Below are 13,884 nucleotides of genomic sequence, written 5' to 3' on the forward strand. Positions count from 1 at the left end.
TGTCTGTGTGTCTGTGTGTATGTTGTGTGTGTGAATGAGATGTGGATATCTTGTGTCTGTGTGTATGTTGTGTGTGTGAATGAGATGTGGATATCTTGTGTCTGTGTGTATGTGTGTGTGTGTGTGTGTGTGTGTGTGTGAATGAGATGTGGATATCTTGTGTCTGTGTGTATGTTGTGTGTGTGAATGAGATGTGGATATCTTGTGTCTGTGTGTATGTTGTGTGTGTGAATGAGATGTGGATATCTTGTGTCTGTGTGTATGTTGTGTGTGTGAATGAGATGTGGATATCTTGTGTCTGTGTGTATGTTGTGTGTGTGAATGAGCTGTGGATATCTTGTGTCTGTGTGTATGTTGTGTGTGTGAATGAGATGTGGATATCTTGTGTCTGTGTGTATGTTGTGTGTGTGAATGAGCTGTGGATATCTTGTGTCTGTGTGTATGTTGTGTGTGTGAATGAGCTGTGGATATCTTGTGTCTGTGTGTATGTTGTGTGTGTGAATGAGCTGTGGATATCTTGTGTCTGTGTGTATGTTGTGTGTGTGAATGAGATGTGGATATCTTGTGTCTGTGTGTATGTTGTGTGTGTGAATGAGATGTGGATATCTTGTGTCTGTGTGTATGTTGTGTGTGTGAATGAGATGTGGATATCTTGTGTCTGTGTGTATGTTGTGTGTGTGAATGAGATGTGGATATCTTGGGTCTGTGTGTATGTTGTGTGTGTGAATGAGATGTGGATATCTTGTGTCTGTGTGTATGTTGTGTGTGTGAATGAGATGTGGATATCTTGTGTCTGTGTGTATGTTGTGTGTGTGAATGAGATGTGGATATCTTGTGTCTGTGTGTATGTTGTGTGTGTGAATGAGATGTGGATATCTTGTGTCTGTGTGTATGTTGTGTGTGTGAATGAGATGTGGATATCTTGTGTCTGTGTGTATGTTGTGTGTGTGAATGAGATGTGGATATCTTGTGTCTGTGTGTATGTTGTGTGTGTGAATGAGATGTGGATATCTTGTGTCTGTGTGTATGTTGTGTGTGTGAATGAGATGTGGATATCTTGTGTCTGTGTGTATGTTGTGTGTGTGAATGAGATGTGGATATCTTGTGTCTGTGTGTATGTTGTGTGTGTGAATGAGATGTGGATATCTTGTGTCTGTGTGTATGTTGTGTGTGTGAATGAGATGTGGATATCTTGTGTCTGTGTGTATGTTGTGTGTGTGAATGAGATGTGGATATCTTGTGTCTGTGTGTATGTTGTGTGTGTGAATGAGATGTGGATATCTTGTGTCTGTGTGTATGTTGTGTGTGTGAATGAGATGTGGATATCTTGTGTCTGTGTGTATGTTGTGTGTGCGAATGAGATGTGGATATCTTGTGTCTGTGTGTATGTTGTGTGTGTGAATGAGATGTGGATATCTTGTGTCTGTGTGTATGTTGTGTGTGTGAATGAGATGTGGATATCTTGTGTCTGTGTGTATGTTGTGTGTGTGAATGAGATGTGGATATCTTGTGTCTGTGTGTATGTTGTGTGTGTGAATGAGCTGTGGATATCTTGTGTCTGTGTGTATGTTGTGTGTGTGAATGAGCTGTGGATATCTTGTGTCTGTGTGTATGTTGTGTGTGTGAATGAGCTGTGGATATCTTGTGTCTGTGTGTATGTTGTGTGTGTGAATGAGCTGTGGATATCTTGTGTCTGTGTGTATGTGTGTGTGTGAATGAGATGTGGATATCTTGTGTCTGTGTGTATGTTGTGTGTGTGAATGAGATGTGGATATCTTGTGTCTGTGTGTATGTTGTGTGTGTGAATGAGATGTGGATATCTTGTGTCTGTGTGTATGTTGTGTGTGTGAATGAGATGTGGATATCTTGTGTCTGTGTGTATGTTGTGTGTGTGAATGAGATGTGGATATCTTGTGTCTGTGTGTATGTTGTGTGTGAATGAGATGTGGATATCTTGTGTCTGTGTGTATGTTGTGTGTGTGAATGAGATGTGGATATCTTGTGTCTGTGTGTATGTTGTGTGTGTGAATGAGATGTGGATATCTTGTGTCTGTGTGTATGTTGTGTGTGTGAATGAGATGTGGATATCTTGTGTCTGTGTGTATGTTGTGTGTGTGAATGAGATGTGGATATCTTGTGTCTGTGTGTATGTTGTGTGTGTGAATGAGATGTGGATATCTTGTGTCTGTGTGTATGTTGTGTGTGTGAATGAGATGTGGATATCTTGTGTCTGTGTGTATGTTGTGTGTGTGAATGAGATGTGGATATCTTGTGTCTGTGTGTATGTTGTGTGTGTGAATGAGATGTGGATATCTTGTGTCTGTGTGTATGTTGTGTGTGTGAATGAGATGTGGATATCTTGTGTCTGTGTGTATGTTGTGTGTGTGAATGAGATGTGGATATCTTGGGTCTGTGTGTATGTTGTGTGTGTGAATGAGATGTGGATATCTTGTGTCTGTGTGTATGTTGTGTGTGTGAATGAGATGTGGATATCTTGTGTCTGTGTGTATGTTGTGTGTGAATGAGATGTGGATATCTTGTGTCTGTGTGTATGTCGTGTGTGTGAATGAGATGTGGATATCTTGTGTCTGTGTGTATGTCGTGTGTGTGAATGAGATGTGGATATCTTGTGTCTGTGTGTATGTCGTGTGTGTGAATGAGATGCGGATATCTCGTGTCTGTGTGTATGTCGTGTGTGAATGAGATGTGGATATCTTGTGTCTGTGTGTATGTTGTGTGTGTGAATGAGATGTGGATATCTTGTGTCTGTGTGTATGTCGTGTGTGTGAATGAGATGTGGATATCTAGTGTCTGTGTGTATGTCCTGTGTGTGAATGAGATGTGGATATCTTGCGTCTGTGTGTATGTCGTGTGTGTGAATGAGATGTGGATATCTTGCGTCTGTGTGTATGTTTTGTGTGTGAATGAGATGTGGATATCTTGTGTCTGTGTGTATGTTGTGTGTGTGAATGAGAGGTGGATATCTTGTGTCTGTGTGTATGTTGTGTGTGTGAATGAGATGTGGATATCTTGTGTCTGTGTGTATGTTGTGTGTGTGAATGAGATGTGGATATCTTGTGTCTGTGTGTATGTTGTGTGTGTGAATGAGATGTGGATATCTTGTGTCTGTGTGTATGTTGTGTGTGTGAATGAGATGTGGATATCTTGTGTCTGTGTGTATGTTGTGTATGTGAATGAGATGTGGATATCTTGTGTCTGTGTGTATGTTGTGTGTGAATGAGATGTGGATATCTTGTGTCTGTGTGTATGTTGTGTGTGTGAATGAGATGTGGATATCTTGTGTCTGTGTGTATGTTGTGTGTGTGAATGAGATGTGGATATCTTGTGTCTGTGTGTATGTTGTGTGTGTGAATGAGATGTGGATATCTTGTGTCTGTGTGTATGTTGTGTATGTGAATGAGATGTGGATAGCTTGTGTCTGTGTGTATGTTGTGTGTGTGAATGAGATGAGTAGTGTACATGTCTGTGAATGCATGTGCAAATTTTGTGTGTGTGTCTGTGTCTGCATGTGCGTGTATGCGTGCATGCACCTGTGCCTCTGTCTGTAACACGTGAGTTATGTTTGCATGAATATGTGTACGTTTTCCATCTTATTATGGATTATTAATTTAGTCTTGCCTGAATAAGTTTATCTGCTTGTCATTTTCATTTTTAACTGATAACTACTTTTTCTGTCCATGTGTTCTGAATGCATATTTTCACTTTTCTGCATTACCTGTTACTGTTGCATGCATCATTCTTTGATTCACTGGTACCCCTTCCATCTTTGTTTCTCTATCTTATGCCTGTAGTCTACTAAGACAGCATCCAGCTCCTGACTGACCCTCACTGTATTAACTCAAGTGTCAGAGAATCAATGAATGCATGACTTGATTGGCTAATTAGATTTGTGTTAACATGTGAGTCTGAAGCTAAGCTTCATTTATTAATATTGTATTACATTTTTGACAGTTAACAATGAACACTTCTAGCATGCTAAATTGTTCAGTTTAGTCACAGTAAAGAAATGTGTCAGGAGCTAACTTCAATAATTATATGGATAATCTCTGAGAGAAGTGTATACATTCAGTTTTTCTTGGCTAATATATTTGATTTAGATCCTTGGAACATGGTTGCCTTAAAAAATTTTTTTTTTCTAAATTTTTTTTATTGAAAGGATTTTAAATTGCAAGAAAAACAAGTAACAAAGTATACATGAACAAAGAACCATAAGTTGTATAACAAACGGCAAAAACTATATCCAGTATATTTACACAAACAACTGAATAAAGACTTTCAACTTGAAAAATTAAACCTCTAAATTGTTCTTCTTGAATCATTTTGTAGAAGATGAAATGTATTTAATACGTAACTGAGCATCATTAAACTGTAGATTCCTAACGCATACTTGTGGCATTCTACAGATACTATGTAATGTCCTATAGATAGAAACTATAACAAACAACATCCTGTTAAGTAAGTCACGTAAATCAGTTGAGCTTAAGGAATCAAAACAGAATAAATTCTGCATATATTTTTGTAGCTGTCCATATTCAAATCAACTATGAAAGACATAAAAATGAAAAAATTAAAAGCATAGTCAAGAAAACTTTACTTCTTGGAAATTTGCTATTCTGCATATACTACCAATTAAAATCAATACAAAGAAGTGAAGACTTTTGATGATCTATTTTCTGTTTATAAAATTAGATGTTCTAAAAAATGGTTAGACCTAAAAACAATGACTTTGGAAGGCTTTAAAAATTTATCACTCAAGTACATAAAATCCTGTAATTCTGTATCACATAACGATTCTAATAGATCAAATCATGTGCATTGTTGGAGAAAATTCTTCAAATCCTTATCTAATGGTATTATAAAAGTCAGCATTCAATATCACCACTGGTCCCCCTTTGTCACCGGGTCTTACAACTATGCTATCATTGGTCTGCAAGTCACACAATGCTTTGTGCTCACTCTTTGTCAAATTATACTTTCCTTCTTCTGAAAAACTATTGTTTCCTGTGCTATAAATGGCATTTTCACAAGCTTTTAAGAAGGTTTCTATATTATGCGGCAATATTGGTACATACAGACTGTTTTTCTTAAACTGAACATCCCTTGCCACATTGCCATTTCCAAATTGTTGTTTCAATGTTACATTTCTAGTAAACATACGTAGACATAACAGAAATTCACTAATGTCCATTTTAGTCAAAGGTATAAAATTTAAACCTCTGTTTAATAAAGAAGTCTCAGCTGCTGAAAGTTCATATTTGGAAATATTCCATATTAACTCTCCTGCCCATATCCCCACATTTTCAAAGTGTGAGTTTGTAACTGACCTGGTGCCTCTTTCCGTTTTTGGCCCTTGTAAATGTCCTATTCCACAGATCTTCTCCCTGCTCGAAACGGTAGGGGTAGAACAGGAAAAACCTGTTGTCCTTCCATATTAATCTTCCTTCTTACCACGGTTGTAGTTGTAGAGGCAGTTGTTGCCTTATCATTGGTTGCCAAAGACGATGGCACTTCCATCTGTGTATTGTAAACGGAATGTGCTCATTTGGTGAAAGGACACTCCCTCCTGGCTGTTGATTCGTTGTTTCCTCTTCCTCCCCGAGTGCATTGGTCATTGTTATCCACATGTTCTTGTCTTTACATTTTGTGCATGTGGTTTTTAAACAGAGTTTTTCCTGACTTCAGCAATGAACTAAGGGCAAAACGTAACCATAGTAATTAATTGAGTGCTGAATTAACTTTGAGTGGTTGGATTGGTTGTTCTAGTAATGAATGAAAGCATTTAAGTGCTGTTGCTGTTTGAATGAACTGTCTGATGAAGCAATGGTTACCATTGAGAAAGCGCTCACCATTTTGTATTAAAATGAAGATTTTATTTTGTCGTGGTTCAGCTTCTTTATTCCAGCTACCTTCCTACTGGGCACCTGTGTTTCAACATTTTCAACTTCTGGGCTGGTTTGGATTTATATTATTTATTTGTTAAACAGGGATGTGGACTGATTAGACTTAGCTTGTGTATTTGCTTGTTTATATATGGGTGGAACTTACAGCCCTTACAGTTTTCACTTCCATTTAAAAAATAAAATCATTCTGTGGGCTATATTTAATTCCCCCTCCAAGAAGGAAGAGCTTCCCAAGTTCTCTGTTTCTGTAGTGCTGCACTGATGGCAGCATCTTTCAAGCTCATGGACTTAACAAGCAAGAAGTATGTCAAATGAAGGTCAGACTTTCAGTTCATAGTAATTGTTGCTGGTTGGGTTGAAAATGACACTTATGTTGCATAGATAAAGTGCACAGCATTATATAGTAACAAATACCCTTCTAATCTGTAGAAATATTATTTTAAGTGAGGCAACATATTTCATTTTAGAACTGTTCCAGTACTCTTCCTGTTTCTCTGTCCAAGTCTTAGACCTGAGGACAAAATGTAAAGGTATACTGTACTCCACCTAGAACAGGTGTCAACAGTATGTGAGAACATAGCTTTGAGGCCAAGGACCTACAAACCAACATCCAGAAAACCAGTCCAGTAGCTACTAGTCCATATCCATCTTTTCTGTGATAAAATAGGATTGCTGTAGCCTCTTATGTGGTTTCTAATGAATTTCATTTGGCAGGTATTTGCTGAGCTCCTTCTTGACAAAATGAACACAGACAAGGTGATGTATGAATTGGTATATGCAAATGATGTGTAAGTTGTTTATGTAGTGGCTGTGTTATGTCACCATGGCAAATTTAAGATATTCATCTTACTAGAAGTGTGCATTTATTATCAATGTGGTTTGTAATTTCATGATCTAATGCTGTATTAAGTAAAATGAGTACCTAATATTTTTGTATCGGCTTCTGCTACTCTTGCTTCAGTTTGTAACAGCTTGCATAGCATTTATGCTTGTAGTATTCTGTTGTTTTAAACTGTCTGTGTGAAATGCCCAAAAGAAGCAAACAAAACCATGACTTCACAGCACTATTATGGAAACAGTAGACACTAAAAGATATGCAACAGCAGGTTGCACCTTGTTATATGCTATAGTTCCATTAAGCTACCCTGCATTTATATTCAGGTCAGGATTTATGCCAAGTGTAGCAGAATGAGACAACGAGAATGCTGCGGTTGTTTCCAGGAAACGTTCTGCTCCTTTTTGCACACTGCTATGTGAGGTGCTACATACAGCCTTAACACATCAGTTCTCATCTTCTCCATAAGGAAGATCTCTTTCACGCATATACTTTTTCTTAATTCAGCCTCCCCTCACCCCTTTATCCTGCTTGACCTTGCCCATGTACCTTGCGCAGAGGAATGATGGCCTATAATTTCTAACCTCTGACAGGACCTGTTTGTTCAGGCAATTCATGAATGTATGATCCACTGGTGGGGAGGGAGGGGAGGGTCTATCTGTGCACTATACCTGCTGTTTTGTTGTCTTTGGAATGAGGGCAAGTTGGAAATGGATCATTTTCCCCCAAAGGGAGAAGCTGCAAGTTATGAATCTAAAGAGAGTTAATTTGCTAGTTGACGTCTTAATATAAGCACTCTGCATCATACCTCTCAACTGTCCATATTTTTGCCTCGCATTCAAAAAATGTGTGGTTTTCTGGCAAATCACTGAAGATTGAAGTCTTTAAATGATGACATACATTTTAGTTTCAAACTTCATATCATTTAGAAAATGGATGCTAACACCAATCATATTATTCTAGAAACTTTCTAACTTAAAAAGAGGAATATTTAAAATATGTCCCTATTTCTGGGCCTTTGTTCCCCATTATTTTAGGCTTTGTCCAGATTTTTTGTGCTAAGAGGTTGAGAGGTATGCCGTGTATGTGATATTATAGTACTTAAAAAAGCTTCTCTGTCTGTCTGTCTGTCTCTCTCTCTCTGTCTCTTTCCTTCCTTCCTTCCTTGCCATGGCTCTCAACTTAAGAATTAGAAACAAACCCAAAAGTAATGTGGAAACAAATACCTAAAAATCAGTAACAGTTTTAAAATACTACTCTTAAGTTAAAAAGTTAATAAAACTGCAGGCTTTGCATCTACATTCATTTTCTGAAAAATAGCAAGTCTTAAACTCTATGGGTGGCCACGGTGGTGCAGCGGTTAGCATTGCTGCCTCACAGCAAGAGGTTCTCCGGTTCGATCCTCAGCTGGGGTGCCTTCTATGCGGAGTCTGCATGTCCTCCGGGTGCTCCGGTTTCCTCCCACATCCCAAAGACATGCTGTAGGTGGATTGGACACGGACACTCTAAATTGGCCCTAGGTGTGAATGCATGCGTGTGTGTGCCTTCTGTGGAAGGTTGGGTGCCGGGCTGGCAACTCGACACCATAAAACTCCACTGCCAATCATGAGTGGACAGGTGATCCACTGTGGTGACCCCTAATCAGGAAAAGCCGAAAGAAGAAGAAGCAAGTATTAAACTCTAATGACTGGCATTATTGTCTGAAATTCTCAATGATTTTCCAGGAAGTGAACATTTTTTATAGATTATTGGCTGAAATCCTCAATGAGTTACCAGAAAATGAAAACTTTTAAGAGAGATAGGGCAAACATAAAAGGAAAAATCAGGGATGTTCTACAAAATCAGGAAGAGATGAGAGGTATTTTCCATTCCCATATCTCTTTCCTTCCCTTGCACTCTCTTTCTCTATTCTGCTTCAGTGTGACGAACATGGGAAGTAGTTGCTTGATATAGAGGAAACTTTATTATAGTAAAGAAAGTTTTATTTTATCTTGATGGCACTTAAAGTTAAGAAGGTAAAGTAAATGTAGCTGCATAAAAATGCATAATGCACCTATGTAACACAATACATAACATACCTGTGTAACATAATATATAATGTACCTACATGAAATCATGTATAGTGCACATGCACTTCTGTAGTATAGTTAGTAGTCTGGGATAAGGTGAGCTCTTTGCAATAAGCTGCCAAATTTATTGTTGTGTCTTTCGGCTTTCGCCACAGTGGAACTCCAGTCCACTAATGATTGTCAGTAGATTTTTACGTGCCGAGTTGCCAGCCCTGACGCACAACCTTCAACAAAGGTACGCCCATTCAAGCATGTCTCCACGCAGAAGACGCTCTAGCTGACAATCTAAAAGGACAACGTCTTACTATTTACTATAATGTATTATATTCTTATTATGGCCATGGAAGGGAATACTGCATGGAGTACATTATACCTTTACATTATGGGAGGAAACAAAAATTCTTACCACTAGTGAGACATCATGTTAAATGATTATTGAGATTGTGTATTAGTATATGTCAGCTGTGCAGTAAACTGATGTCTGTATTCTTTCTAGGAGCTGACATCCCCTCGTCTCATAAAAAGCCATCTGCCTTATCGCTTCTTGCCTACAGACCTGCATAAAGGAGACTCAAAGGTAAGTATCTGGAAAGCCAGGTAACAGGAAGCACATCCCAGAAGAAATCCAATTGATTTTTTTTCTTTTTAGGTAATATACATGGCACGGAATCCTAAAGACCTTGTAGTTTCCTATTATCAGTTTCATCGTTCCCTCAGGACTATGAGCTACAGAGGAACATTCCAAGAATTCTGCAGGAGATTTATGAATGATAAATGTAAGAAGTAATTTTTATTTCCATGCAGTATTAATATTTCCTTACAGTTTTTTGGTCTTCACAACACTTAAGATTATGTTGTTTCTTGTGGCATTCAGATGGCCAATATTCCTAGCAGATATATAATTTTGGTACATTCTGTTGCCTGTAACAAGAGAAGTGGCCACTGCATCATCGAGTCCCAGTTTGTTGGTAGTTTTGACAGTGAGTATCTCAGTTATGGCCTAAGAACTTATAATTCTGTGAAGTTTGTATTTCTGTTCTGTGTGACAGTGACAAGTGCAATCCGTTGTTTAGTACTATAAATATATCAAGTATCTAATAATTTTACTTGTGAGTGACAGTTGTTTTTGTCCATCAGTTTATTTATTTTTTGCTTGTTTGTTTGCATTTGTTAACTGGCATGACCCAACTGAGGTGGAAGTCCTTCTTCAGCCGAGGGCTGGGGAGAAACGTTTCACAATGTGTATAAGAAGGTTACATACATAGTTCATTGCATTCAATATTACAGTATTACAGTATTTATATAGACATCATTATATTAGTAAAATAAAACAAGAAAATACATTGTATACAAATTGTCAGTATCTGTACATTATAACCAAATTCTCAGGATCAGTTTACTTTACGATATATGAATAATTTTACCTTAAGTTTTCATTACCTATTTGTTAAAGTAAGAGAACCATGAATGGTGACACCCATGTACATCCTTTATATGAGATATTAAACTGAGGCCCCATTTGGTTGAGTTGATGGTAGCTCAGGTGGATCAAAAGATCTGACAACATTTATGGAAAAGACTAAGGGAATATCCCCAGTGCCCTGGCCAAATTTCGCCTATTTAGTACAAGTACTACCTTGGGTCTCTGATGAAAAGAAGCCACCAGCCTAGTAGGACTTTACTGGTCAACAAAATATAAATAAATAAAATAAAAGTAAATGCACAGATTGTTGTTAGAGGAAGCTAGTACATAGCAAAATATGTGTATCTTAATGGTTGAAATATATATGTATATGTATATATATATATATATATATATATATATATATATATATATATATGAAAAAAGAGGTTTGTAAGGTACAGTAGCAGTACAAGGGGGATTATGTAAATGTATAATTTGCTGCTAAGGATAGGTTATTTGTTAAAGAGGCTTTGGGTTAAGATTAGGTAGTGTACAATGCAAGTGAATTGTCTTAGTGTCTGCATCTCCCTAGTGGTCATTTGTCCTGTAAAGATGGTTTTATTCATTTATTTAGTTATATTTTAATAAGAGGTATCTTTATTAAATTATCACTTGTATGATATAGGCAATCACACATTTATATAATGAAAGCAAACCATATTAAAATCTTTTCTGTTACAAATAATATAATTCACTTATAATCTTCTATACAGTCATTGTCAGTCAAACATTACATAGCTCATTCAATTCCTGCCTTCCCTTAAACCTCATTCCTCCTCCAAAACACTATTCTGCATGTATTGTTCCCACAATTCCCATTTTTTCTATGTGATTTGCTCCTACCCTTTTCTAAAGATTCCACTTCCAGTTCTTTTATCTCTGTCACTATATTCACTACTTCTAGGATAGTTGCTTTAGACTTTGATTTCCATTTTTCAAGTAATTGCTTTTTTGGCAGCCACTAGAATTAAACTCAGCAAGACCTTACTACTTCTAGGCAAGTCCGATTCTGTATCACATCTCAAAAAAATAATTTCCTTAGTTACGCCAATTTGCTCACCCAGCATTTCTGGCAGAGTAATCTGCAAAGAATTTTTAAAGCCTGCCAACTCATTACACATGTAATATGTTCCCAGTTATCACTTTCTTCCCAATCACATGTCCAGCATTTGTAGTCTCCTAAAAAATACCATTGCTGGCCTTTCACTTAGGATCCCCCTATTCTGTTCTCTTTGCCTGTACTCTGATAACAATCCTTGGTAGGAAAGGCAATCTCTAGCTTGCAGTCCAAATGAATTCTTGGCCTCTTCCTTTCCATTACCTTTCCCTCTCTAATTATTTTCTCCCGAATCCTTTGTTCCTTTGCCATTTGTCTTGAGTAAATTCCAGATGCTTCTTACATATTCTCTGTAGTCCTAATTAAAGTCATCCCTATCAGCAGAATCTCCTTTCTCCATTTCTATGTTGACGTAGTTCTTATAATACTTTCTGCTACTTTATGATTATAATATTCTGCATGGTTATTGTTATGCTCCTTAAGAATCTGCATCCAAAATCCCAGTCTTTCCTTATTTCTTGAGCTTTCCTCCTGTTTCATCATCATCCCTTTCCACTTTGAATTTTGTCTTTCTACTTGTGCTAAGTATATCGGCCTTAACTGTGCAGCTCTGAAATACTTATTTATTCATTTATTTATTTATTTTACATTTGTTTACCGGGGAGGTCCGTTTTCAGAGGAGACCCAGGGAGAAAAGCTCCAGAACAATTGCTAACATACTATACATAAGACATTTACATGAGCATTGTGGTTTACATATTCACTTATAAAAATATAGCAGGTAATAACATATGATTGCATAAGATATTTATGTAAGCATAGAGATTTAGACATACAATTAAAAGTATAGCAGGTAGTAACATATGATGGCTGTTCATACAGTATGTTTAGTAGAGATAATCTTGAATATGTACTGAAGATGAGAAAAGAAAGGAAAACTAAAAAAGGAAGAGACTATAGACAAATTCATATGAGGAGCATTGACATTTTAAGGGAAAATACCCATTCAACTCAGGTAATCCCAACCCACTCTGTTCATTTGGAAGAAGCAGCTTATCCCTCTTGACTTTTGCTTTCTCCCCCTCCCAGATAAAATCCTTAAACTCTTTATTAATGGCTATCCACAACTTCTCCTTTGGTTGATTAAAATACGCCTGATCTGTGTATAAAACTAAAGGGATTAAAAAACATTTTCACTGCTTCTATCTTGCTATTCATATAAAAAAAACAAGAGCTTCCAGTTCCTCAAGTTTTGTACTATCTTTTTTTAGCCTCTTCTCAGATATTCTTAACTGTTATAATAGAACATTTTTTTTAATCCATACTCCTAAGTACATAATTTTATCATGTCCTCATAAATATGGGTTTTGCTGAACCAATTCATGTGTGTGCATACATAGTTTACAGTATTGCCTTTGTCTTATCTTCATTAATTTTGTATCCTGAAAAGACCTGAAATTGTCTCAGAATGTTCCACAACACTGAAATGTCCTTTTATGGTTTTATCAGGTACAAAATAATATCATCCTCAAATAAAGCCAACTTGTCTTGATTACCATACCAATTATATCCTTGAATTTCTAAGTCCCTTATTTTCTTTGCAAATGGTTCTAAATATAATGCAAATAACAGGAAAGAGGATACCCCTGTCTGTTTCCTCTGCTCAAACAGAACTTAGACAGGATCATCCCACTTTAATTTCCACCTTCAATCCTTCATACAGCCTCCTAATTAGCCTTATAATTTTATCAGGGAATGCAAATGCTTCCATTGCCCTACTAATAAAATCCCGGCTTACTCTGTTAAACGCTTTTTCTGCTTCAATACCCACCAACAGCATTTGTATTTTATTAAATTCTGATTCCTCTGGATCATCATGGTACTATTAATGCTGTCAAATGTGTGCCTCGCCTCCGCAAAACCACATTGATCCATATGTATCGATTTTGGTATCACCTTTGTCATTCTTTTAGCCATTATAGACATCTGCTTGGGTCTTTACCATCTTTAGATATTATAGCCGCAACAGCTTTCTTCCAGAATGCTGGTGCTTCTCTTCCTTTTAAAATACTGTTAAACAAAACCTTCCAGGTATTTATCACTTTCCACCCTCATAGTTTCCAAACTTCTACAGGAATGCTGTCTATTCCTGGAGACTTTCCTGTAGCTTGGTTGCACATCACCATTTTTACCTAATCTCCCTCTGTCCTAACTGTTAGTAATTGAGCCTCATCTCTCTCTAACCTTGGCATATTTAATTCTTCCGTAAGCATTTTCATTTGTACTTTTTCTTGAGTTCCACATTTATCTGCTTTATACAGATTTTCATAAAATTTCTGTAATATTTCTAATACGTCTACAGGTTTTCTGGTTACTTTCCTTGTTATAGGCTTTCTGAGCTTGGCAACAATCATTTCTACTTACTATTGCCTGCTGTGTTGTGCTAAAAGCTTTTTTGCTCTGGAGTTATTATCAAAAAACAGTTGCTTAACAGCAATTTTTCTAAACTCATGCATATTATCAAGGTAACCCCTTAT

The 13,884-nt window shown here is 37.0% G+C and overlaps 1 protein-coding gene across 2 annotated transcripts in view; it reads left to right on the forward strand.

Moving 5' to 3' along the window:
* SULT4A1 (sulfotransferase family 4A member 1) overlaps positions 1–13,884 on the forward strand; it is a 344,339-nt gene that overhangs the window by 215,330 nt on the left and 115,125 nt on the right. For both annotated transcript variants that reach the window (XM_044088492.1, XR_006366990.1), the window contains exons 3-4: positions 9,322–9,402; positions 9,475–9,601. In XM_044088492.1, coding sequence (XP_043944427.1) covers positions 9,322–9,402; positions 9,475–9,601 — 208 coding nt within the window. The remainder of the gene's footprint in view (positions 1–9,321; positions 9,403–9,474; positions 9,602–13,884) is intronic.

The sequence above is a fragment of the Protopterus annectens genome, chromosome 11.part0 (assembly GCF_019279795.1).
Source record: "Protopterus annectens isolate FY-2018-M chromosome 11.part0, PAN1.0, whole genome shotgun sequence".
NCBI lineage: Eukaryota > Metazoa > Chordata > Ceratodontiformes > Protopteridae > Protopterus > Protopterus annectens.